The sequence below is a fragment of the Salvelinus namaycush genome, chromosome 39 (genome assembly GCF_016432855.1).
Source record: "Salvelinus namaycush isolate Seneca chromosome 39, SaNama_1.0, whole genome shotgun sequence".
NCBI classification, from domain to species: domain Eukaryota; kingdom Metazoa; phylum Chordata; class Actinopteri; order Salmoniformes; family Salmonidae; genus Salvelinus; species Salvelinus namaycush.
This window is the reverse complement of record NC_052345.1, coordinates 14,651,854-14,679,626: the sequence shown is the minus strand read 5'-3', so window position 1 is coordinate 14,679,626 and position 27,773 is coordinate 14,651,854. Positions and strand designations below refer to the sequence as shown.

At 41.5% G+C, this 27,773-nt stretch overlaps 3 protein-coding genes across 3 annotated transcripts in view; 2 read left to right on the top strand and 1 right to left on the bottom strand.

Annotated features, from left to right (window-relative positions):
• Positions 1 to 244: 244 nt before the first annotated feature.
• LOC120032980 (C-C chemokine receptor type 7-like) lies at positions 245 to 4,907 on the top strand. Its single transcript, XM_038979257.1, has 4 exons — positions 245 to 352; positions 2,619 to 2,665; positions 3,087 to 3,511; positions 3,916 to 4,907. The coding sequence occupies exons 1-4, from the start codon at positions 337 to 339 to the stop codon at positions 4,571 to 4,573; spliced, it is 1,146 nt and encodes a 381-aa protein (XP_038835185.1). The 5' UTR covers positions 245 to 336; the 3' UTR covers positions 4,574 to 4,907.
• Positions 4,908 to 12,333: 7,426 nt separating this feature from the next.
• Positions 12,334 to 22,284, top strand: LOC120032720 (tensin-4-like). Its single transcript, XM_038978910.1, has 12 exons — positions 12,334 to 12,592; positions 14,554 to 14,914; positions 15,133 to 15,479; positions 15,613 to 15,708; positions 15,963 to 16,094; positions 16,631 to 16,723; positions 17,299 to 17,376; positions 19,144 to 19,200; positions 20,710 to 20,881; positions 21,016 to 21,084; positions 21,264 to 21,290; positions 21,418 to 22,284. The coding sequence occupies exons 1-12, from the start codon at positions 12,334 to 12,336 to the stop codon at positions 21,548 to 21,550; spliced, it is 1,824 nt and encodes a 607-aa protein (XP_038834838.1). The 3' UTR covers positions 21,551 to 22,284.
• Positions 22,285 to 25,005: 2,721 nt separating this feature from the next.
• The window catches only part of LOC120032719 (keratin, type I cytoskeletal 18-A-like), a 30,495-nt gene continuing 27,727 nt past the window's right edge, over positions 25,006 to 27,773 (bottom strand). The window contains exon 9 of the mRNA XM_038978909.1: positions 25,006 to 25,605. Coding sequence (XP_038834837.1) covers positions 25,374 to 25,605 — 232 coding nt within the window. The 3' untranslated portion in view covers positions 25,006 to 25,373. The remainder of the gene's footprint in view (positions 25,606 to 27,773) is intronic.

Below are 27,773 nucleotides of genomic sequence, written 5' to 3'. Positions count from 1 at the left end.
TTCAACAGCAATGTTCAATAGGTAATGAATCACCAACTACAAGTGGGAGGCAGTTCTATCTCTCTATACTGTCATACAAATTCTGAAACCTCAAATTGTTCTTCACAATGCGTAAAACCAACAACATTTGCATTGACTCTCATTCCTTGTCATTGTTTTTCACAAGACACCCCGGGGGAGTAAAGGTGTTAACTATAAACCAGGGGCACTTTTTTTATAGTATAGTTCAAAGGGGAATCTAGCACCTGACACAGCCTCATCTAGACTAGCGGGGCTGTCTCTCTACTTTCACAACCTGAGTACAGAGAGAAAGTGCAGTTGTAACTCTCAATCAACATGACCGCTGTCAAAGGTGAGCACATCATTCGATGTTTCATACATTTTTAGAAATGTTCAAAAATTGATTTGAACATCTAAAATAGTTGATTATTCATAGGATATTAGCTTCCTGCAATTTTTCAACTAATAACAACTTTTATCAAAAGGAATATAAATACATTTTGTTCTAAGATTTATTTATCCAATAAATAAATAGATAAATGAATATGTATTGTATAAGTAGGGGTTATATTGAATTAAATTACTAAAAAGGCACTACTACGGGGCAGGATTAGCAAAACAGTGTGTCCAGTCAATTGCTGCATGCATGTAGACAATGATATACGAAATTAGTACATGTGCTTCCGTTAGGTGAACACAGTGTATGTGATGTAGGGTGCTAAGATAGAAAGGCTGATAACAAGCCATACAGCTGTATAGCCACAGTAGGCTATAATCATTCAATTGAGCTTCTACTTCTTATTAATAACACAATATCTGTGAATCGCTGACATCTGCTGCCCTTGTTAAATTAACGTTTTTTAACTGTTGATGAACTTTTTTAAGTGTTTCAAATCAATTGAGTATAGAAATACTGAAACTGAACCAGGTTTGTAAGACTGAGATTGTTGCAGGTACAGCCCCAGTTTACTCATGACACGTTTTGTAACCGAGTCACTTCTGTTTTGAAGGTTTTAGCCTTTCCAGTTTTCTGATCATGTGATGAGTCAAAGGGGGATTTTTGAAGTCGTTTTTTGTTTCTTTGTTTCTTTTTGTCTCTTAAAAAAAATGATAGATTTAATGCTTTTCATATTTGGGTATGCTATCAAATCAAAATCAAATCAAATGTATTTATATAGCCCTTTACATCAGCTGATATCTCAAAGTGCTGTACAAAAACCCAGCCTAAAACCCCAAACAGCAAGCAATGCAGGTGTAGAAGCACGGTGGCTAGGGAAAAACTCCCTAGAAAGGACAAAACCTAGGAAGAAACCTAGAGAGGAACCAGGCTATGAGGGGTGGCCAGTCCTCTTCTGGCTGTGCCGGGTGGAGATTATAACAGAACATGGCCAAAATGTTCAAATGTTCATAAATGACCAGCATGGTCAAATAATAATAATCACAGTAGTTGTCGAGGGTGCAGCAAGTCAGCATCTCAGGAGTAAATGTCAGTTGGCTTTTCATAGCTGATCATTGAGAGTATCTCTACCGCTCCTGCTGTCTCTAGAGAGTTGAAACAGCAGATCTGGGACAGGTAGCACGTCCAGTGAACAGGTCAGGGTTCCATAGCCGCAGGCAGAACAGTTGAAACTGGAGCAGCAGCACGGCCAGGTGGACTGGGGACAGCAAGGAGTCATCATGCCAGGTAGTCCTGAGGCATGGTCCTAGGGCTCAGGTCCTCAGAGAGAGAGAGAAAGAGAGAAAGAGATAATTAGAGAGAGCATACTTAAATTCACACAGGACACCAGATAAGACAGGAGAAGTACTCCAGTTATAACAAACTGACCCTAGCCCCCCGACACATAAACTAATGCAGCATAAATACTGGAGGCTGAGACAGGAGGGGTCAGGCCCCATCCGATGATACCCCTGGACAGGGCCAAACAGGAAGGATGATATCTTTGAACAACCGATCAATTGGTGCATCCCCTTCTGCTACCACCAGATGTCCTGCTATGTCTTTTGTTGCACACTGTATAACAGGGGTCCTCAATTACATTCATCCGTGTGAATATTTTTCCTTGAGTGGATGGTCAGGGGGCCGGAACATATGATTTGTACACTGCAAATTAACTGCAAAAATCCCAAACAGATATAGTATTTGACAAAAGAAGAATCATTTCAAACCTTGAATACATTGAGATACGATCACATATGCCTCTTTATTTATGCATGGGAATATTTGGGAACAGATTATTTATTTTTTTAAATCACTTTGAGCTGATTTCCTGGTGATTTTCCAGTGTTTAAAGTCCAACAACAAACACTTTATGCTCAGAAAACTTAGGGGGACAAATAAAATCATTTGTGGGATGAATTTGGCCTGTAGGCCACTTATTGGGGAACCCTGCGGTACAAGCTAAATACCTAACAGTTGAGACAACTCAAATTCATTATTGACACTTACAAAAACAATATATGCTAATAACAAGGGACATCGACTCCTATGTAGCATCATAAGAGACGTGTATTGAACTCTTTCCAGAGGTTGTTCTTATAGTCAACTACTGTAACATATCAGTCTATTTATCGATCAACAGGTACTCTAGAGCTTTAACCACACCTTATCTGATTTTCAGATACACGAATCTTAGTACCCGCTCTGCTGATCTGGACCTACTTTGAGGTAAGAACAATGGATGAACACAATCTTCAGTATACCAGATCATACAATATTATTTGTATGAAGTATTAACAGTCTTTTGATATCATTTTTTCCCGACAACCATTTAAATGATATGTTGATAACTCACTTAATAACATGACACGCACTCTACCCACAGAAACGCACAAACACTACACTGGTACTAACCACAGTCTTTCATTCAATAGCATACTGTATAGCGCAACTTCCTCTCAGGAAGTGGTATACTCATCTGAAAGCATGTCAGTTTATCAAGGGGCCAGATGCAGGGTACATTGTGTCTGCTTCATTTTGGACCCAGTTCCCTGAACCTGAACACTTGATTAGAATTCAAGGCATTCGATTACACCGGTCAATCATCAATTATCCTGATTTATAGTATGTCCCATTGTCTTTTTTTCAGAATTGCTTCTCTCAGAATGAAAACATGACTACAGAGTTCACCACTGAGTACACTGATTACTCCACAGACAAGAATGAGTTGGATTATGACCATTGGACCCAGCAATGCCAGAAGGAATCCAACCGCCACTTCCGCTCCTGGTTCATGCCCACCTTCTACTCCCTCATCTGCTTCCTCGGTCTGGTCGGTAACATCCTGGTGATCGGTACCTACGTCTACTTCAACCGGCTGAAGACCGGGACCGATGTGTTCCTGCTCAGCCTGTCCATCGCTGACCTGCTGTTCGCCGTGTCGCTGCCCCTCTGGGCGACCAACTCCATGACGGAGTGGGTGCTGGGGCTGTTCATCTGCAAGGTCATGCACACCATCTATAAGGTCAGCTTCTACAGCGGCATGTTCCTCCTCACCTCCATCAGCGTGGACAGGTATGTTATTGCAAATGCGAACGCGTTCTCAAAGACTAACCTGGTTAAATAAAAGCCTGATCGAAACGTGTTGCAGTGTGTGTCCTGCTGTGACCTAATAGGCTGATCTGCTCCTATCTCTGCTGTGACCTAATAGGCTGATCTGCTCCTATCTCTGCTGTGACCTAATAGGCTGATCTGCTCCTATCTCTGGTGTGACCTAATAGGCTGATCTGCTCTTATCTCTGTTGTGACCTAATAGGCTGATCTGTTCCTATCTCTGCTGTGACCTAATAGGCTGATCTGCTCTTATCTCTGCTGTGACCTAATAGGCTGATCTGCTCCTATCTCTGTAAATATTTGTATATATGAGCAGATATATGAGGCTACTATATAAAGCCTACTTTTTGTAATTTTTCCGACAGGTACTTCGCCATCTCCAAGGCCGTCTCTGCCCACCGCCACCGCTCCACGGCCGTGTTCATTAGCAAGGTGACCTCTGTGGTCATCTGGGTGATGGCGCTGGTCTTCTCTGTGCCCGAGATGTCCTACACCAACATCAGCAACAAGACCTGCACCCCCTACACCGCCGGCTCAGACCAGGTGCGCGTGGGCATCCAGGTGAGCCAGATGGTCCTGGGGTTTGTTCTGCCGCTCCTAATCATGGCCTTTTGTTACGGCGCCATTGTGAAGACCCTGTGCCAGGCCCGGAGCTTTGAGAAGAACAAGGCCATCAAGGTGATCTTCACTTTGGTGGCAGTCTTCCTGCTCTGCCAGGTGCCCTATAATCTGGTACTGCTGCTGACCACTCTCGACGCGGCTAAGGGGGGCAACAAGGAGTGCATCTACGACAACAGCCTCCTCTACGCCTCTGACATCACCCAGTGCCTGGCTTTCCTGAGGTGCTGCCTCAACCCCTTTGTGTACGCGTTCATCGGGGTGAAGTTCCGCCGCGACCTCCTGAAGCTGCTGAAGGATCTGGGCTGTATGAGCCAGGAGAGATTCTTCCAGTACACCTGCGGAAAGAGGAGGAGTTCAGCGGTCGCCATGGAAACCGAGACCACAACCACTTTCTCCCCCTAAAGCTGCCAATGCTGCCTAATCTGATTGCCTTTTCAACATGGACAAGACCTTGTGCACAGCCTATGTTAATTTCTGATTATATTTCAAATGTTTACTTATAAGTGTTCTGTAGGTCACTTAAAAGGTCTAAAGGACATCTATGTTTAATGTATCAGGCAGCTTACTTGTCGTCACCAGGAATTTATTTGGATCAAGTCTATACCATTACATTTTTTCCTGTTATATAGCTGCCAGTGGAGGACTAGCACTGTAAATACTCAATATCTTTGTATTATTTCTGTGTTGTTTTGAGTCTTATTTCCGAAGTCTTGTAAATAAAAAAATAATAAAAAAAGGTGTACTCTGGTCTCTAAACTATAATTTGACACCTTGTTCAAGTGACCACTTGTTCAACAACCCACATTAAAAAATAGTAAAGTATTCTAGGGTATAAATACTGTAGTATTCACTGTAGTGTTTTTGCAGACTTACTGTAGTATTTACTGTAGTGTTTACTGTAGTATACTGTATACTGTAGTATAAATGCTGTAGTAAAATAAAACTGTAGTATATACTATAGTAATTAATGTAGTGTTTTTACAGGTTGTACTATACTGTAGTATTTACTGTAGTGCTTTTGTAGACTGTAGTATACTGTAGCATTTACAGTAGGGTTTTTGCAGACTGTAGTATACTATAGTATTTACTGTAGTGTTTTGTAGACTGTAGTATACTGTAGTATTTACAGTTTTTGCATACAAGGTGTTTTTGTTTTACTATCTTTGAAATAGAAGTGGAGGCTTTCTCCTTCAGGAAACCTACTGGCACATTTTTCATAACCTGTATGTAGGTAGGACTGGGGTCTGAACAGCTAGTTCAGTGCTTCTGCTCTTTTCTATAACCTGTAGGGAAATGAATATGTGGTCTATACTTGCCATGTATGTTTCTCAGTTATGGTGGCACAAATTGCGATACAGGGGAGGGGAATGGGCAGGGTATATGCAAATTAAATAATGTAGTGTTTACTATAGTAAAAAAAGTGTAGTGTTTTTGTGGACTGTAGTGTTTTTGACATTACTGCGGTTAATACTGTAGTATTTACCAGAGGTGGGACCAAGTCATTGTTTTACAAGTCACAAGTAAGTCTCAAGTCTTAGCACTCAAGTCCGAGTCAAGTCTCAAGTCAAGACTGTCAAGTATCAAGTCAAGTCTCAAGTCAAGACTGTCACGTATCAAGTCAAGTCTCAAGTCCTAAACTTTGAGTTTAGAGTCCTAAACAAGTCATAATGTGCTCTTCACTAAATGTAAAAACATTTCATATTTTTAACAAGAGTAATAGTTAGTATATTACATTTACGCAAATCATGAATGCTTTTAAATATATTTATATATTTATTACTTTCCAAATAAACGTTATATTTCCATGGAAATACATGGGTAGCCATGAGAAAGACCCCCCCAATAGTGATCGAATATTGAGGATGGCTATGGGGCGCAATCGAGAGATGTAGGCTTGTACACAATCGCCCAACCTTAACTAACAAACACACACACACACACACACACACACACACACACACACACACACACACACACACACACACACACACACACACACACACACACACACACACACACACACACACACACAAACACACACAGTCTCTGTGTGGTTAGGCTAATGTATGTCAATGGTTTAAGGAACAGCAGCAACGTCAGGCAGGATTTAGGCTACCAGCTGCTGTCCGATTCAAACTGTAATACTTTAAATGAAGAGTTGATGCGCTGCACACTTTTTAAAAAAGCTTCATTTTTAATATTTGGTCTTGGGGAGGGTATCAAGTCAGGTCGAGTCATAAGGCTCAAGTCCAAGTCAAGTCACGAGTCATTGGTGTTTAAGTCAAAGTCGAGTTGCAAGCCATCATATTTGTGACTCGAGTCTGACTCGAGTCCAAGTCATGTGACTCGAGTCCACACCTCTGGTATTTACTATAGTATTCTACAGTATATTACAACATTCTATAGCAGGGCTGCCCAACCCTCTTCCTGGAGATCTACTGTCCTGTAGGTTTTTAGTCCAACCCTAATTTAGCGTATCTGATTAAGCTAGTTGAGGTCTTGTTGAGCAGCTAAATAGTAGAATCAGGTGTGTTAAATTAGGGTTGGACTGAAAACCCACAGGACGGTATATCTCCAGGAAGAGGGTTGGGCAGCCCTGTTCTATAGTAAGTACTACACATGATCGAGGGATTCTACAGTGTGGTATAGTATTCTACAGCAGGGGTAGACAACCCTGGTCCTGGAGTGCCACAGGCACTTCATGTTTTTGGTTTAACTGACCTGGAAGACCAGGTGTGTTGAATTTAGGCAGTCACTGAACTGATTAACAGTATACTACAGTTTACTATAGAATTATATAGTAAGTACTGTAGTATTCTATAGTAAACTGTAGTATTTTTTTCATGTGGGAACCCCTACTTCTAGGCTATTTGACATGTTAGATTTCCACCAATTTACAGTACCTTGCTTCAATATGGGTGTCACGTTCTGACCATAGTTCTTGTGTGTTTTGCTTGTTTTAGTGTTGGTCAGGACGTGAGCTGGGTGGGCATTCTATGTTGTGTGTCTAGTTTGTCTGTTTCTATGTTTGGCCTAATATGGTTCTCAATCAGAGGCAGGTGTTTTGTGTTGTCTCTGATTGGGAATCATATATAGGTGGCTTGTTTTGTGTTGGGGTTTGTGGGTGGTTGTTTCCTGTCTTTGTGTTTTCTCTGCACCAGCTAGGACTGTATCGGTTTGCCACATTTTGTTATTTTGTATCGTTTTATTAAACATGTTGAGCACTGGCTACGCTGCGTGTTGGTCCGATCCCTGTTACACCCTCTCTTCTCGTGAAGAGAGGGAAGGCTGCCGTTACAATGGGTATTTGAAGCCTGTAAGTCTTTATTTGTATAGTCCATCTGTAGATGCTCTACAGACTATCTACAGACTACCAGTAACATTTCAGCTAACTATCTACTAACCCTAACCCTAGACCTAAACCTAAGCTTAACCCTTACCGTAACCCAGGGTTTCCCAAACTCGGTCCTGGGGACCCCTAAGGGGTGCACATTTAGGTTTTTGCCCTTGAACTACACAGCTGATTCAAATAATTAACTAATCATCAAGCTTTGATCATTTGAATCAGCTGTGTAGTGTCAGGGCAAAAACCAAAACGTGCACCACTTGGGGTCCCGGGGACCGAGTTGGGGAATCGTTGCCCTAACCCCTATTTTAAATCTAACCGTAACCATAACAAGCAGTTGCTTATCAACAGGTAGTTTGTTGCTAGTATGATCATCTGTAGAGCATCTACAGATGGACTATCTGGACTATCCAAATAAAGTGTGACCTTGAAGGCTTCCACAGGACAAAAGAACATCACATGACATGGTTAATAAATGGTTTGCATTCAAACTATGGGGTTACAGAGGAGATTAGCAAAAGTCAGACATTGCCAGGCATCGTCTCATTCACCTACTCGTTTCAAAACGGACCTTGGAGAGGTCACTTACCCAGAAAAGCAAAATGACAATAGGCTATTGTTTGTAATTAAGGGTTTATCCCTTTACATCCTGTCTGAAAGGAAAAGATAAGACTCGTGATAAGTTGGGTTAGACTCGTGCCCTCTTCACGACCGTGTTCTCTAGAACACTACCCCTCCTTTAAATTTCACTCATTCTAGTTACAAATAAAATAAATTCTAAATCTCCATGAATTATATTATATATATTATATATAATTCATATTTCCTGTTGCTGGCTCAAATGAATATCCTACAACTGTATGTGCTTACCAAGTTGATGACATCATCTGACCTAACCCAGAATGTTAGAGCTGCAAGCAAGGGCTTGTGAAACAGTGGGCTGACTGGATGACAGTAGGAGGGGTCGGGAGCTACCAATAAAAGCATTCTACTCTTGGATTCATTTACTTTGAAACCTAAGGGATAATAACAACCCCTTTCTTTACACATTGAGAACAAGAGAACAACAAAACCAGGTAAGATACCTCACCTATATTTCAGTACACAGGATCTCATAAATGGGACGGAGGGAGATTACGAATGCATTTTAATTAGAATATGTATAATGTGTTTACTTATACTTCTGCTGTTACACTTTGGGGAAAAAAAAGATTTATGCAAGCGAGTATCAAAAAACATTAGTACTGTATCCATCAAGGATAGATAATTGTGTCTTTACAAATGCTAAAGTAGGGATTTTTCAGTAATAGACTTACACTATAGTTCAAAAGTTTGGGGTCACTTAGAAATGTACTTGTTTTTTAAAGAAAAGCACATTTTTTGTCCATTAAAATAACATAAAATTGATACGAAATACAGTGTAGACATTGTTAATGTTGTAAATGACTATTGTAGCTGGAAACGGCAGATTTTTAATGGAATATCTACATATCTACATTGGCCGATGATGTATGGCTCTGATGTATGGCTTTTTGTTTGCAACACCTGCCTAGAAGGCCAGCATCCCGGGGTCGCCTCTTCAATGTTGACATTGAGACTGGTGTTTTGGGGGGACTATTTAATGGAGCTGCCAGTTATGGACAGTGAGGCTGATAATGGGGCTCTGATAATGGGGCTCTGTACGCCTATGTAGATATTCCATAGAAAATCTGCCGTTTCCAGCTACAATAGTCATTTACAACATTACCAATGTCTACACTGTATTTCTGATCAATTTGATGTTATTTTAATGGACAATTTTATTATAATATTTTTTTTTAAACAAGGACATTTCTAAGTGACCCCAAACTTTTGAACGGTAGTGTATATCTATTATTCTTATAAGTATTAAGTGTATCGTGGTGAAGGTGGGTTGGGACCTCATGCACACGCTACCTGCACATACACATAGAGATTGGACGTCCTTCGCAGGGTCGCAATCTAATGCTACAACCTCATGCTACTGCAACTACAGTACGTGTTGCCCTTAAGGCTGATAGAATGTTTTTGAAGTGTGTCACATAACGGAGAGCCTCAGGCATCAACTTTCCTCACTATGTCTGGAATGTGGAAATAGTAGGCTACAGTACACTACAGCAACACTAAAGGGGGTCTTTATAAGGCCTCCCGAGTGGCGCAGGGGTCTAAGGCACTGCATCTCAGTGCTAGAGGCCTCACTACAGACCCTGGTTTGATCCCGGGCTGTATCACAACCGGCCGTGATCAGGAGTCCCAAAGGGCGGCGCATAATTGGCCCAGTGTCGTACGGGTTAGTGGAGGATTTGGCCGGGGTAGGCCGTCATTGTAAATAAGAATTTGTTAACTGATTTGCATAGTTAAATAAAGGGTAAATAAAATAGGAAGCAGTTCTTAGATGTAACATCTGCACATCTTTTAATTGCTGTAAATACCAGTGGAAAATCAGGATAGAATACGTATGGTCTCTGATTGCTGTATCAGCAATGGAAGTGTTGGGGGGACAACAAGGGCTGTGTTGTCATGGCGACTCCCTCTGGCCCTGTGACTCACTGGGTGCCTTGCCCTGTCTGAGACGAGGGGGAGGAGGGGGTAGAGTCTATGATCTCCCTCTTACGCACTACACACCCTTCCTCTGACTGCTTCCTTTATCTCCTCAACTATCACTGTAAGCAAACCTTTCACTTTCACAAGAGATTGCATCATACTTCTAGGTCAAACAGAATGACTATGGCCCTTACCTATACCCTTGCATGTGTGATGCTAATTAACCACAGTATTGATAAACAACTGGTAGGCAGAAAACCTGAAAAGAAGGATATGAGTATTTGTTAATCGCCAGTAGCTGTTAAGCCAACAGTAAACAGGTCTCATATAATTAAGTATTACTCATATTTAGATGCAGCTCCTTTCACTGGGTTCACAAAGAGTTGACCTTTGTTGACAATACTATCAACAATACAATGAAAGTTTGTGGAGGGTTCTTATAGTTCACGGGACAGCTGCAAGTCTATTGAGACTGGGAACCGCTGGGTGGAGTCCACACATAATGTGGAAGAGTGATATTTGAACTTATTTGACTCAAGATGACATTGTGTCACACAACACAATGACATTGTGTCAAGATAATATTCACAAGGAATATGTTGTGAATCCTAAAACAAACGTGTAAATCATCTACTGTACCACGTCTGAACTTTTAGTACTGAGCCTTCTACTTGGGTTCTGTCAAATTGCAATGTCCTTCAACTGACAGCTTTTTCTTAGTCGGCAACTTGAAATTACGTTCCTTACAACCAGACAGTTTTAATAACTTTTCCCCTCTGGGTTACTTAACATTTTTATCTGTAATGTAGATTTGTATACATACATGTACATTTTAGCAAAGTGTAAATATAACTTGTACAGTAGCAGGGTCAAGTGTAGGGTAGGCACATCTGTCCTATTTAGGTCAGTTCGGACACAGTGCAATAACCGCCATTCATCCCATTGACACCCTAATGTTAGCGATCTCGCCTGTGCTAATCAAATCAAATCAAAGTTTAATATGGGATGTGGGAACAAATCCAATTAACAACCCAAAAAGCACTGTAACAGTAATCCAAATTCCATTTATATGTACAGTACCAGTCAAAAGTTTGGACACACTTACTCATTCCAGGGTTTTTCTTTATTTTTACTATTTTCTACATTGTAGAACAATAGTGAAGACATCAAAACTATGAAATAACACATATGAAACCAAAAAAGTGTTAAACAAATCAGAATATATTTTCTATTTGAGATTCTTCAAATAGCAACCCTTTGCCTTGATGACAGCTGTGCACACTCTTGGCATTCTCTCAACCAGCTTCATGAGGTAGTCACCTGGAATGTATTTCAATTAACAGGTGTGCCTTAATTTGAGGAATTTCTTTCCTTCTTAATGTGTTTGAGCCAATCAGTTGTGTTGTGACAAGGTAGGGGTGGTATACAGAAGATAGCCATATTTGGTAGTCCATATTATGGCAAGAACAGCTCAAAAACGCAAAGAGAAATGACAGTCCATCATTACTTTAAGACACGAAGGTCAGTCAAGTGTAGTCGCAAAAACCATCAAGTGCTATGATGAAACTGGCTCTCATGAGTACCGCCACAGGAAAGGAAGACCCATATTTAGCTCTGCTGCAGAGGATAGGTTTATTAGAGTTAACTGCACCTCAGATTGCAGCCCAAATAAATGCTTCATAGTAACAGTTCAAGTAACAGACACATCTCAACATCAACTGTTCAGAGGAGACCATTGCTGCAAGGAAACCACTACTAAAGAACACCAATAATAAGAAGAGACTTGCTTGGGCCAATTGAGATGGTTTGGGATGAGTTGGACCACAGAGTGAAGGAAAAGCAGCCAAGAGGTGCTCAGCATATGTGGGAACTCCTTCAAGACTGTTGGAAAATCATTCCAGGTGAAGCTGGTTGAGAGAATGCCAAGTGTGCAAAGCTGTCAAGACAAAGGGTGGCTACTTTGAAGAATCTCAAATGTAAATTATATTTTGATTTGTTTAACACTTTTTTGGTTACTACATGATTCCATATGTGTTTTTTCATAGTTTTGATGTTTTCACTATTATTCTACAATGTAGATAATAGTAAAAAATAAAGAAAAACCCTTGAATGAGTAGGTGTGTCCAAATTTCTGACTGGTACTGTATATGCACCGGATGAATTTACACAATATGTACTAAGAATGATATTTACAGCAATAGATATATTAGAGTGAGTTAATCCTACTGGTGTGTCTGTTTCAGAGATTTACGTGATGCCTATAGCTGGAGCCATGTCCCACATAATACCCAATCACATTCTGAGGGTGGGTCAGAGTACCTGCCTGGACTCTGCTCATGTGGCGGCTCTGGGGTGCAGTCCGAGCGCCATGATGGACCCCAACGGGAGTTGCAGTGAACAGGACGACCTGGACATCTCCCTAGATAACCTGAACCAGCTCATTCTGGAACTGGACCCCACGTTTGAGCCCATGCACTTCAACAAGAGGTCCCAGTCCCGCAGCCTCCACACAGGTAGGACAATGAGTGAGAGGGCATATAGAGCCCAATATTTATTCATATGCTATAATATAGGCCTATTTACTTTCTACAGTACAAACTCACGTGCTTAAACTGTAAACTGTAGTTAAACTGTAGTTTATCTACATATATTTTTTGTCAGTAGGCCTACGCCTACGGAATTACTTTCCGTCATTCAATTCAACAGTTTTGAAAATTGAAAAATGTCCAACTTAGTCAACGAAAGGGTTCAGACCTAGGGTACTTTTCCATCATAAAACATGGCTAGAAACATCTGCAGTTACGTTGGCTGAAGACCAAGCCTGAGAACCTTGAATAACAACTTCCATTGTGCCCCATTCATGTACCCATGGCCCGGGGCTATGTAAAAATCCACCCATTAATTTCACATCAGTTTAATGATACAAAATAGAATACATTTGTCTGGGGTTACTGCCCAGACCAAAAAACATACCACACTCAGAACATCTGAGGCAGACACACAGTGGTGTTTTAAATACAGCCAACCTTTAACAGTCCCTATCTGACATGGTCTGAACAACTGAAAAACAGAAGTGAGCACAATTCCATATACAGAAGTATTCATTCTTAGAAAAGCAAAGAATAAATGGCGTGGGATGTAGTGAATGAGGTCACAGTAATTGTGATGGATATAGTTACTGTTACTACCTACTCATCAACGGATCTCCCCCTTGGTACTAGTCACCGTTCCACGTTAACGCTAGTCACTACATAACAGTGACCCGCCCGTCTCACTCACCCTGACCACAGGACACCTCACCTCAGTGGCATGGGGCAACAGACTCATCTATTTCAATAGGTTCCCGTCGTTACTGACAGGCGGGTAGATCATACAGTCAACCAGAATTTTTGCGGGGACAAGTTGAAACTTCTCTAGGAAATTCTCCATGGCAAAGTACTGCATTCTCACCCTCACAGCAGGAACACAGTGTTTGCTTGGTGTACTTGAATAGGGAGGGTTGGGACTCACTTGAACAAGTAAAAGCCTGCATGACGTGAAGGAATATCAACCTTCTGTCTTTAGCCTCCCAGGAAAACACTTGTGTGGTATACACTGAGTATACAAAACATTACGAACACCTGCTCTTTCCATGACATAGACTGACCAGGTGAATCCAGATGAAAGCTATGATCCCTTATTGATGGCACTGGTTAAGAATGGTCCACCACCCAAAGGATATCCAGCCAACTTGACACAACTGTGGGAAGCATTGGAGTCAACATGGGCCAGCATCCCTGTGGAACGCTTTCGATGCCTTGTAGTCCATGCCCCGATGAATTGAGGCTGTTCTGAGGGCAAAAGAGGGGTACAACTCAATACTAGGAAGATGTTTTTAATGTCTGGTATACTCAGTGTAGTATTGACATAATAAAGCCACGCCCATCTAATACAGACACACAGCCATAGAAGGGAAAGGAATGGGATGTATGAGTGAGTACACGTATGAGATTAAACGAGTCTCCACAATCTGTTCTGACTGCAGATTATGAGTATGTGGCACTTGAAAAGGCAATACATTTTATCTGTAACGGCACGCAATGGATATGATTTTTGACCATAGGAAAACAACTATTTCAACACTTCTCATTCATATTATGGGGAAGGAAACGTTAAAGACCATCCAACTCTGAATGTGTGTGATCACTTCTCGTAAGTGACTGTATGTTAGAAACACCAGGAGAAAAAAATCCGAAGAATTGTGTGACTTATTGCTCGCCGAATAGGGAAGTTCAGTTCATTCACTGGTTAAGCAACTGATCATACTTTTCTCACGCTTCTCTCAGTTTGTTCCTCCTCTCTCCTCTGAGATAACATAGCATTAACAATATAAGAAATTGCATAGACCTAGTAGGTTTTCCATTCCCTTTATCCATTTGATATTTAGCACCATTTGCTCCAACTTCCTCTGGCGTTCTCCCTCTCTCCTCTCCAGATGACTTCTCTCCAGATGAAGACGTCTCCAACTGTGTGCTGGTCCCCAGAAGCTGTTCTCCAAGGAACATCTCCACCTCCTTCTCCTCCGTCTCCCCCTCCTGCAGCATTCCCATCCCACTGTCCTCTGCTTCTGGCTCCAGGTGCAGCCCCCAAAGCTCCCTGGTGTTCTCTGATGCCTCCTCTCGCCCCCCACTGCCGTGTGGAAGTGTCGTCCGCCGGCGGCTGCCCTCAACGCAGGGAGGCGAGGTGGGCATGTGTTCATCCCCGGTCACCCTGCGCATGTCACACTCTCACAGGAACAGTGCCGTCTCGATGATCTCCACGTCGCCCGGCTCAGAAACCAGTTACATGATGGGCAGGTCAGACTCCTTCACACTCTGTTAATACATGCTTTTGGAAATGACTTTAATATCCGAGTTTGATGCAAAGATAATGGCAAGTTAGACCAGTCATGACTCCACAGAGCAACACTAACTTGGGTTGTCACAGATTGACACTTGAAAGCTCAATCAATCCTCTGTCTGGACTCCACAGTGCCGTAAACACATTCTCTCTTCAACTCATCTCTCTTCCACAGCTATCAGTCCTTGCTCAGTGACAGTGAAGGCGACAGCCCCGAGTCTCTACTCCTCTACCGCACATCCAGCTCCTACAGCGACGTGTCCAGGTCCTTGACCAGGCCGTTCACCAACAAGCCCTCGCCGACCGGCCCATCACCACTCGGCCACTTCCAGGGGATCCACAGCAGCCCTCACAGCAGCCCTGCCTCCCTGGCCGGTTCACTGACAGACATCCCCGTGGTGTTGGTCAACGGAGCTCCAGAGCGGGAGCTCAGCCCCCAGTCACCTCCAGAGGCAATGGTCCCAGGCGTACAGATCAAGCAGAGGCCCAGCTCCAGGCCATCCTCGCCATCTCCCTCTCACTGTGAGTCCTGATGATGATGATCCTCGTCAATCCGTTTAAAATCTAAAATCTCTGTCCAGTGCCCTCTGCTGGGAAAAGGTTTGTGCGTATTCAATAATAAAAGCATGTGCATTTTATTTTCATGGTCCCTCAGCTTTACAAGGCCATTTCCAAGGCAACCAGCACTCCATGAAGTTTGTCATGGACACCTCTCAGTTCTGGTTCCGCCCACACATCAACAGAGTTCAGGGTAAGCATTTTGAGAAGAAATGGGGAGCCGATATATTTGGCAAAAACTGTATGTACGCTGTTGCATTTTATGTTCTTTATTAAGTTTTAAAGACGCAAAGCAAATGTATGTTTAAACAGAAAACAAAAGCTTATCTTAGACTAAAATGAATTATTTTATTAACACTTGGTCTACAACAGAGTGACAAACAATGGTGACTATGGGGAAAGCCCTGCACTATCTGAGCTGTATCTGTGGTACCTGTGTGATTGTAGCTGAGGCCATAGTGATAGATAAGGAGCCGGGGACCTTCGTGGTGAGAGACAGCACGTCCTTCAGAGGCTCCTTTGGGCTGGCTATGAAGGTGGACCAGGTGCCTGTCAATATATCCCCTACTGGCCAACCAGGTAAACAATCCTGACGTCCTTCTCACCATTCAACACTGCTACTCAGAATAACCACACACACCACATCACACAGTCCTATAAACAGAGTATACACAACTAAAGCACACTATATGCCAGGATCAACACCAGTGTGTCTTGAAAAGACCTGGTAGGTCTTACCTAACTCTCTCTGCTGCTAACATGAGTGGGAATGTCGGTCTGTGTTGATCCTGAAATCTGTGGTGCAACCGGAGGCCACTCATTACTCATAATGTCTACCTCTGTGGCAGTGCAAACACTCAATAGTATTTGATTACCCGGAATGTTTTTATGGTGTTTAAATCCTGGCTTCGTATATATATATATATATCAGTAGTAACTATTATCAATGTTACACTATTATCACAACACCACATCATCAACGATACCACAGTCACAGTAGAATCAAAGCCATCTGTTATCTAACTGTCATATCTAGTATCAGATTCGTTTTCAGTAAATACTACACTGCCTATCTGCCTTGTCTCTTTTACTGACTCTTGGCTTCTTCATTGTAGCGGAGGGCAGCTCAGAGCTCGTGAGGCACTTTCTCATTGAATCGTCGGCCAAGGGCGTCCGTATCAAGGGCTCCTCACACGAACCATACTTCGGTAAGAAGTAGGCTACGTCAACTTTGTTTATTCATAGTGTGACAATCTATCAATCCCACACTTCTTTGACAGATTGCTCATATTCATGGTAAACAATCTTGATAAAAGGCCCACACCCTGGTTTAGGAGAAGCATGAATCACAAGACTTGAGTCAGCCATGTCTGGTCTGTGTCCTGAAAACTGGGAGGCGGAGGGATGGAGACGTTTTCTTTTCAGGGCTTTGAGAGATGTGGGCTTCTATCCTATGTCCTGTAAGAAAGAATGAAAGTAGATGAGATTTATATTGGCTGTACCGCAACTCAAACAATCACTCTATAGAAAAACAACAGTTGAGTCTGATTGTGATAATCTATGCAGATCTCAAACACATTTGTGATGTTGAGGTTGCTTTGTCGTTGGATTGGATCCTCAAGGCTACTCTGGTGCACGGACGCAATGCCATGACTCAGAAAGATCACCCATGCCCTCTTGTGGACATTCCTTGAAACAACATGAATACTTTATCATTTGATATGCACATTCAACCACTTTAAGTTAAAACAATTGGACTGTTTTTTTTTTAATCCCCTTGCAGGTAGTCTGTCTGCCCTGGTCTTCCAACACACCGTCACTGCATATGCCCTACCCTGCAAACTTCTGCTCCAGTCACATGGTATGCTATAATACTTTAACGAATAGCCTAAATCTATTAGGCAACAAGCCACAGATGATGTTTACATACATTTTATGATGATGTGAATAATAGCATATTCCACATATAAGACAACCTTTTTATTTCTAAACCAGGCAATTAAATAGTACAGTTGAAGTCAGAAGTTTACATACACTTAGGTTGGAGTTTAAAACTAGTTTTCAACCACTCCACAAATTTCTTGTTAACAAACTATAGTTTTGGCAAGTCGGTTAGGACATCTACTTTGTGCATGAAACAAGTAACTTTTCCAACAATTGCTTACAGACAGATTATTTCACTTATAATTCAATGTATCACAATTCCAGTGAGTCAGAAGTTTACATACACCAAGTTGACTTTGTCTTTAAACAGCTTGGAAAATTCCAAAAAATCAAATGACTCATTTGAGTCAATTGGAGGTGTACCTGTGGATGTATTTCAAGGCCTACTTTTAAACTCAGTGCCTCTTTGCTTGACATCATGGGAAAATCAAAAGAAATCAGCCAAGACCTCAGAAAATAAATTGTAACCTCCACAAGTCTGGTTCATCCTTGGGAGCAATTTCCAAATGCCTGAAGGTACCAGGTTCATCTGTACAAACAATAGTAAGCAAGTATAAACACCATGGGACCACACAGCCGTCATACCGCTCAGGAAGGAGACTCGTTCTGTCTCCTAGAGATGAACGTACTTTGGTGCGAAAAGTGCAAATCAATCCCAGAACAACAGCAAAGAACATTGTGAAGATGCTGGAGGAAACGGGTACAAAAGAATCTATATCCACAGTAAAACGAGTCCTATATCGACATAACCTGAAAGGCTGCTCAGCAAGGAAGAAGCCACTGTTCCAAAAACCGCCATAAAGCCAGACTACAGTTTGCAACTGCACATGGGAACAAAGATTGTACTTTTTGGAGAAATGTCCTCTGGTCTGATGAAACAAAAATAGAACTGTTTGGCCATAATGATCACCGTTATGTTAGGAGGAAAAAGGGGGAGGCTTGCAAGCCGAAGAACATCATCCCAAACGTGAAGCACGGGGGTGGCGGCATCATGTTGTGGGAGTGCTATGCTGCAGGAGGGACTGGTGCACTTCACAAAATAGATGGCATCATGAAGAAGAACAATTATGTGGATATATTGAAGCAAAATCTCAAGACATCAGTCAGGAAGTTAAAGCTTGGTCACAAATGGGTCTTCCAAATGGACAATGACCCCAAGCATACTTCCAAAGTTGTGGCAAAATGGCTTAAGGACAACAAAGTCAAGGTATTGGAGTGGCCATCACAAAGCCCTGACCTGAATCCTATAGAACATTTGTGGGCAGAACTGAAAAAGCGTGTGCGAGCAAGGAGGCATACAAACCTGACTCAGTTACACCAGCTCTGTCAGGAGGAATGGGCCAAAATTCACCCAACTTATTGTGGGAAGCTTGTGGAAGGCTACCAGAAACGTTTGACCCAAGTTAAACAATTCAAAGGCAATGCTACCAAATACTAATTGAGTGTATGTAAACTTCTGACCCAGTGGGAATGTGATGAAAGAAATAAAAGCTGAAATAAATCATTCTCTCTACTATTATTCTGACATTTCACATACTTAAAATAAAGTGGTGATCCTAACTGACCTAATACAGGGAGTTTCTACTAGGGTTAAATGTCATGAATTGTGAAAAACTGAGTTTAAATGTATTCGGCTAAGGTGTATGTAAACTTCCGACTTCAACTGTATCTGTTTGGTCTACAGATCTGAACAAAGGACAGGAGGGAACAAGGTCAGCACCAGAAGACAAGACCAAGACAGGTGAGAATTGTGCACCCACCGTTCATCATTAGGTTATCGAGTTGTGGTATCAATTCGCCAATCAGCTAGATAGTTTTATATTATTCTGTCTCTAAGGAATAACATGCAACAACATCATATTTCATGAACATGTTTGGTAGGCCTTAATGGTGACTGGCTAGAGAAGTATTCCAAGCTAGCTAGCTATAGTAGCCAGCATTTCATTGTAATATTAGTGGCTTACCTGAGTAAACTTGCCCTTACAAAAAAATATTGCAGTTTTGTACAGCAGTAAAAGTACAGTAAATGCAGTTGACTGGTATTTTAGCAGAAAGAATTGCAGCATACTGTAGTTATACTGCACTCTGACTGCACATTTTTTCCGTAAAGGATGAAAACTGCTGCATTGGTTATCTTGAACTTGTTACAGTTCAACTATAAGTTAGTTTCCCCGTAATATACTTTTGGAACATATTTAAATATTTATAAAGTCAGCGAACGGCATCTTCAGGTAAGCCATGCAGAGATTCCTTAAAAACACGCCTCTTTGATATAGCTACTACTTGTGTGTAGTTGGTTAGGAGAATTAGGTTAGCGAAAATGCTTTCCTAACCTGCTACAAAAAGTCACTTGAATCGAAGTGGCATGTTTTTTAGAGATTCCAAAGCAGTGCATGCCAAGAAAGCTCAAAGGTGAGGTGATCACCTGACCCCTCGTGACTCCTGCCAAGTATCTGGATCATCGCAGTATTCTTGATACAGCCAGAGATTTGGATATTGACGAAATATCTATGTATTCGTCTCGGGAATTGGATTCGTTGTCCACAGAGCGGAATGGCGCGCTGTCAAGCTTCCACATATTCCTCTATTTGGATTGGTGGATACATTTAGTTATTTAAATACTACTTTGAATATTCGATGAGGGGTGTTGACGTCAACCGCCTGTGTTCAAAGGAGAGTACGATTCTATGCAAGCCTAACAATATGCATAGACCGTCTCGAATTTCAACAGGGACAACTCTGATATAACGTTTTCTCAAAGTTGCCAGGATGTCACGTGAATAACAGTTATATCAGTACACTCGTAACAACCTAAACATGATGAAACTTATATCAGATCAAATAAGCCTCACGTATCAAAATAGCAATTCATGTTTATATTGACTAAATTCAACACTCTCTCATTGCAGCCCATACAAAAACTCCTCACCTGCTTATTAATTAGGAATCTGCTTAACGTGGACAGATTTTATACAGTGCGGTATGAGTGCAACACAAGCTACAACAATGTTGCAACTTCTTGCATTAAATCAATTATGCTACATTATAAACAGTCATAGTAGATTACATTGCACACAGCATTTGGACTCCTATAATATTTAGGGAATGACTGGTAAGTGTAGAAATCTGCAGTACAATGTAGTGGTTGTCCTCCTCTCCTGCATGCCGCAGTAGACAGCTGTGATCAAAAGCACCACACTGGTTTCTCTTCTCTCAAATGAATTCATGATCTTCCTTGTCTTCTCCCTAGCTTGCAATTTCCTCTACCTGAGTGCAATCCCCACTGAGATGTTGACAGGGCCGTGTGCTGTACAAAAGGCTGTGTCCTCCACCTTCACGATGGACCTGAGCACCATCACACCCACCATAGTCAACCTGAAGGTGTCACCCAAAGGTGTCACTTTGACAGACATCCAGAGAAAGTAAGAAAACTATGGAGTTTTTCTGAATTACATTTTCTTTTGAGTGTTCAATGACTCTACAGCTGATGATGGTAATGACTTGTGAGACCTTTCCTAATTAAATGAAATCCGATGAATGTGTGTGTTCCCATTAGACTTTTCTTCAGACGTCATTACCCTGCACACGTGCTCAGCTACAGTGGTGAAGATCCAGACAAGAGACTGTGAGTTGATTCTTTCAAAAGCTTGTGTTTCAGGGCCCTGAGTTTTTCCTGGTAAGGTCATGTGGTCAGGAAAAACATGGGGCCTACAAATCAGAAATAAAGTCCACTCTGATTGGACTGTTTCCCTGTCCATTTTAAACATCGTTTTAATCTCTAAATTCTACCACTTATCTTCACAGGTGGCACAAGAGTTCCAAACCAGCAAGGTAATGTTATTCATTATTAGATAGCTTCAGCATGCATTTGCCCATATTATAATAGGTATAATTTGTGAATGAAAGCTAACAACAATGTAGGCTAATATCCAACTTTGATTCTTTTTTTCCCCTCCAGGATATTTGGTATAGTGGCAAAGGGCACTGAAGCGGGTATGGAGAATGTGTGCCACGTCTTCGCAGAATACGACCCTCTTCAGCCCTGTAATCCGACGATTGAGTTGACACAGGGCATCATTTTCAAACCATAACCCCACTCTGTCCAGTATGGGAAGGTGAGATAAGACAATATCACCAGACTGGATGTTGGAAGCTCTTTAAATCACTTCCGTCAACGAGGGCGCCCAGAGCCAGACCTGATACAGATACTCTGATGTGTCAATTCTCTGTCCGTGGTTCGAGATCCGAGTTAAAAGTACGCAGAAATGAATAGGGCCTGATTTTTTGGGGGGATTTAAAAAAAAACATTTTAATAAAAAATAAATCCACTGAGTAAATCTAACATCCCGATTCTCGAGCTGCAACACACAGACATGTACGGAGTTTGTGTCAACAGACATGGAGATTAATGCATAATTTCCCGACGTAGCTACCCCGTGTCTGCCCCACCTCCTGTTTGTTGTGATGCTGGGTTTGCCGACTGTCAGCTGCACGTAAACACATGGACAAATCCCTTTTCGACTCCGTGTGTTGTAGAAAGGTAAACACTAATTGTTTCAAGTAAACGTTAGTGAACATAAGATGGACATTCAGTGGGTTCTAAAGTGCCAGCGTTTGCTAGTGAAAGAAATTAAATGCATATATGAAATATAACTGGTCGCATTTGTGCGAGTGTGATATACATTTAATTCTGCGTCCCATTAGTTGTATTTTCCGCGCAACATTACGGCATTAGCCTATTGCTAGAGTAACCTAGTGGTTAGAGCGTTGGACTAGTAACCGAAAGGTTGCAAATTCGTAATCCCCGTGCTGACAAGGTACAAATCTGCCGTTCTGCCCCTGAACAAGGCATTTAACCCACTGTTCCTAGGCCGTCATTGAAAATAAGAATTTGTTAACTGACCTGCCTAGTTAAATAAAATAAAGGTAAATAAATTACAGGGGTCACGCAACCTGATAGTCTGTAACTGTAATTATGATCCACGTCACAAAAAGCATCACAAAAGTATAATCAGAAATAAATATAAACATCTTGGCATTAAATGGAGTCGGGAGTTTAGAAGACTGCGCGATGAAGAATGAATGAGTGTCCGGTATTAGCTATAGAGGCAATGCTTCTAAAATGCCTTTGCACTAGATTTGAGATTTTATCAATTTTGAAAATCCAAATGATGTATGCAGCTGCAAAGAAATACAATAGGCACCTTTACATAGGCTGAAACACTCTTCTAACGAAGATATCGCTGACATTGCCAATAGGCAGACAAATTGCCAACAACAACCATTGAGCAGAGTCTGGTCAACATGCGCACGGATCAGGCCTGGAGAGAAATCGGCTGTGGTGCTGGGGATATTGGTCGTATTCCACAGCAATGCAGACTGCGAACGAATATTCAGTCTCGTTTCCAATAACAAAACCCAGTACAGAGTCTGTGTAATTCTAAATCTGCAGGGACAAATTCTAACTTGAGATCCATGTGTCACTTGCATTTTGGCACAACTCTCCCATTTACACTAATGCATGAGAAAATGCGATTTATGGGCATGCAAGTTAGAATTGGGCCCTAATATGGGTAATTTGATTATGTATAGCCTATTGCTATGCTTCATGACAATAATTATATTTTTTCCTGCACTAACATTATCATATCTATTTTGTCAGATGTATATTATTGTGTATTGAATACAAAACGTATCTATTTCATATTGTCATATTTATTTTATATTTAGGATAATAATGAACTTAGTGACAAGAATGTTTGTGTCTTGTCCCGTAATGGGATCTTTAATATCCCTGCAGGCTGCACCCATACCCCAAACACATACCTGCCAAATACATTAAAGAATCTTGAAATACATGAAATAATATGACTCTGTGAAAATACATTATCTCTGAAAAATGTGCAGCATTTGTACAAAAACCCATGACTAGAGAAATATACTGTTCTATATTTATAAAAAAACCCACTGAAGACAGCGTTTTTGGTGTTTTATTTAAATGAATACATTGTTAGATAAAAGCGTAATTCTTCATTCTAAAGTTAGAGCTCCAAAAACGAAAAGAAGATTTAGTCCCAAGTACTCCACGAAGCAGAGCAAATCAAGCGCATGAAGAACTGCATAGAAGATCATTGTTTTTAACATTTGTACACATGAAGGAACCAACTGCAATGCACAATGGTATTATCTTCGCGTCATATATTTGGTGCCAACTCAAAAACATAGCAAAAAAATTAAATAAAGATATTGTCTTATAGAGTGTAATCAGTCATATAGATATGATGTATACGACACAACAATACCAAAATAAAGCATTCGGGATACTGTAGAGCAACTATTTACAAATACCGGCCCCTGCTGGCTAAACCAGGGTATATCTCTGCGATACAAGAGGCGGGGTTAGATTAGAAAAGGGCTCTCCGTCTCCAACCCTTGGAGAGTTTCCGCCCTGTAGGTTTTCGCTCATATCCTAATCTAGCGCACCTGATTCTAATAATTAGCTGGTTGATAAACTGAATCAGGTTAGTTACAACTGGGGTTGAAACGAAAACCTACAGGAGGGTTGCTCTCCAGGAAGAAGCCTCACTGCAATTTCGGGTCACAGTGAGCAGTGTGGGGGGAAATAAATAGCTAATTTGTTTTACTGTACATTTCTAACTTCGTTGCTTTGTTTTGGCTTTGTCCATATATAGATAATATATAGACTACAGTTGATTTACAGCATTATAAGGAAAAAGCCCGAAGTACAGGTTTCAGCCATAGGCAAACTGTCAGTGCTGGGTTGATCCATGACTGCATAGCAAAACCATTCGCATTTTACACACAGCGAGTTGAGAAGAAAACAACCACCCTTAAATAGTCCACAGTAGAATGCCACACAACTCTGATGGCTCAGCCTTTTCCCATGTTTATATTTTTCACCACCTGTATAAAGTGTTAGTTGTTACCGAGGGATGGTTGGATTATACATTTGTTAAATGTGGTGACTACAGTGAGTACTATATACTGGTATCATGTATTATTGACCACAGGGGAAATCTCTTGAACATGGCATTTAGTCACATTTGCCTTGGATGGCAACATCGTGAGTAGGCAATATGACTTTCTACTTTTACACATGATTAAGAAATGCTGATATATCAAATGAAACACACATTAACCCCTCATGTACGTGGTCTTCTGTGGATGGTTTGGTCATGGGGGTTGCAAAATGGCTGCTGGTAATGCTTATGTCACAATGATGATTGTGGGTGATAGTGGAGTTGCAGGAACTTTGATGGCATAACAATACCACTCTGGTCAATGGCTAGGTTCAAAATATACAGGTTAGTACAAGAGGATTCTAATTTAGCAATAAGGCCCGAGGAGGTATGGTATATGGCCAATACACAGCGGCTAAGGGCTGTTCTTATGCGCAATGCAGAGTGCCTGGACACAGCCCTTAACCGTGGTATATTGGCATATACCACAAACCCAGAGGTGCCTTATTGCAATTATAAACTGGTTACCAATGTAATTAGAGCAGTAAAAACAAATGTTTTCATACCCGTGGTATATGGTCTGATATACCACAGCTGTCAGCCAATCAGCATTCAGGGCTCGAACCACCAGTTTATAATATTTCATAACTCTTTGCAATTCATGGGACCAGTGTTGCTAGTTAGCAATGGCGCTAATAGTTATTAATGGACCTGGTCGGTCCCATGAATGTGTTAATTTTTTGAACGCTTCCGCATGGAATGTCTTAATTGTCTTAACCTTCCCATCTTCAGCCTAGGTCAATGGGAAGCAATGCTGATATCACGGTGATATCACTGTCAAGGGTAGGGATGCTGTTGCCAGATCACAACATTTATGAGGGAGGCAATTCAATGATGATATCACCTATCAATGATGGGTATACTGTTGCCTCGACTACACTGTTGCCTCGACATTTGCCGCGATGGTGGGGATACTGCGGGACCTCTTCATCACCAGGCGGACCTCCACGTCGGGCAGGCTGTCCTGCTTGGTCTGGGCGCAGCCCTCGTCTGCCACCGCCATGTGCAGGTCGAATCGTAGCGACACCGACTTCTTCCGCAGCTTGGGGTTCCCCTTGAAGAAGGAGCCCTCCCACTGCTTAATCACCTTGTCGATCCTGTCCGTCCTGGAGGGGGGGGGGGGTTGGGAAAACAATGGGTTCGGTTTTAAAAGGCAATAGATGCTAGACGGCAACTAGAAACGTAGAGTACATGTGTAGAAACAATCAAACAAACATTCCTTAAACAAAGCTGGTGTGGTGTTGTGAAGTGTACCCTGGCCACAGTAAACCTGGGGTAAATCCTAATATGGTATCTCTAACTGATGATTGGTCCTATATGATTGTATGGGTGGGACTTTTACAGTAAAAGGTATGTCAGAGAACCCTTCCCAAACACACAATGATTGTACATGCCTACTGAACAGTTAATTGTGATAAGTATCTAATTCAAAGTCAAGGAAAGTTTACGAGATGACACAGTTAGTAAAACAACTGGCTTAAGCACCAGGGCGACGATGACTCTGAAAGCAAACATTTTTATGCGGCCGTTCCCATCCCGTTTGGTACAGTGTGCGGTTTTAACACCTGATGTGTGCCCAAAGAATTTAGGAATGACAGACGCCACTCCCTCTTGGGAAACGCCGATGTCTCCACATCTAATGAAGCTTATTAAGGAATGTCTCTCAATGAGAAAGATTCCCAACAACCCCCAGAACGAGAGCTCATGCCAAATTTATGCCACATTTCGCAACTGAATATACTGCTGTTAATCACTCCTGGCTTAGGCATGCAGAGGTACTTCCCTGTGGGTGTGTGTGTGCGTGTCTGCGCATCTTGTCTCTCGGACTAGATGTTCGCTAAGGGAGGGAAAATGGGAGTGTCTCTTGGTGTCATCATTAGTCTAACAAAGACAATACACACAGAAAGGTGGTTCATGTGAAAGATGTGTCAGCTGCTACCGAAAGTGGTAAAAAAATGTGCCCTGAATTATATTTAGAATACCTCATTTAACAGTTTGAAAATATATCCCATAATAGTCTCTTGAATAACATAAGTAAAGCATCCCTGCTCCCTTCATTGTAGTTGACACTCTCTGACACTAAGGAACGATTACTTTTCACACTGACTGAAGCAGGCGGTGACATTGGGTCAACAATCACGATTAATAGGTCTGATAAGGGATGTGACGATCATGAAATTTCATCAGCCGGTGATTGTCAACCAAATAACTGTCGGTCTCACAGTAACTGACCATTAATTAACCTAAACACATTTAGCATCTGCTGGCTTCCACACATAGCCTACAAGCCACTGATGCAGACCTTTGGAACATCTCGAAAAAGTCTAATACATCCATGTAATATAGCCTACACTTTAACAATAAATCCATTCTTTATTTTAGACAGGTATAAAGAAACATGATGAATATTTCTTTTTAGTCTATTTCACAAGAACAGAATAGCATACTCTGAGTTGACCATATGACTATGCCATATGACTGTGGGCTACACTAGTTCATTTAGCAGACAAGATGTGCTTAGAATTCCGTGGCATTATTTTATAGTATGAAGAATACAATAGAATAAAGCTGAATAAACTAGAAATTATATTTTCTCCAAATGATTTGAGGGAGTGTGCATATGCAGCTATTCTGTGTTGAGCAGTTAACAAAGAAATAGGTACTCCTATATTCTTAATTTAGTTATTAATGTACCTTTAGTTGTTCTTCAAACATTGGGCTATATGTTTAGATTTTTAATACATTGTAAGGATGCATGATGCCACTCTAATGATGATTTGAAAAAAAGTTGCTTGAAAGGCATGAGCTCTGCTTTGTTCTTTTTGCACAGGCTGTACACACTTCATCAGTCTCTCATTCACAATTTGGCAAGCACTTGATAATGCCTCAAATTTCCCGGCGGCATCCCCTTTGTGTGACTGTAATGCACTCTTAAAAATCCATGCCTTTTGCGGCCAGTGACTGTTGTGCCCTTGGGCTAAATATAATAATTATAATTCCCTTTTCTCTAAGTGCTACGTGCTCCGAAGCACTTCTCCATCACGTGATCGGGTCTTTCTCAGAGGCTACAAGTGAAGACAGACACATCGGGGACGCAACTGCACGCATTCTTATCCAATTCCCAGGTGCATATTGAAGATATTGGAAGAACTGTCCACATTTACTTTTCGTCAGCCAACAAGATGAGTAGGCCTAACGACAAGCAAAAGCACTAGCCTATGTCAATCTACCCTCCCCCATTGTACAAAAGTTGACTTATTCTATAATGTGCAAT

Coding starts and splice junctions, on each gene's coding strand:
- LOC120032980 (XM_038979257.1), top strand. Junction 2,666..3,086: donor TGATCTGGACCTACTTTGAG/GTAAGAACAATG, acceptor TCTTTTTTTCAG/AATTGCTTCTCTCAGAATGA. Junction 3,512..3,915: donor ACCTCCATCAGCGTGGACAG/GTATGTTATTGC, acceptor TTTTTCCGACAG/GTACTTCGCCATCTCCAAGG.
- LOC120032720 (XM_038978910.1), top strand. CDS start 12,334: ATGCCTATAGCTGGAGCCATGTCCCACATAATACCCAATCACATTCTG. Junction 16,724..17,298: donor CTCACACGAACCATACTTCG/GTAAGAAGTAGG, acceptor ATCCCCTTGCAG/GTAGTCTGTCTGCCCTGGTC. Junction 21,085..21,263: donor GAAGATCCAGACAAGAGACT/GTGAGTTGATTC, acceptor TTATCTTCACAG/GTGGCACAAGAGTTCCAAAC.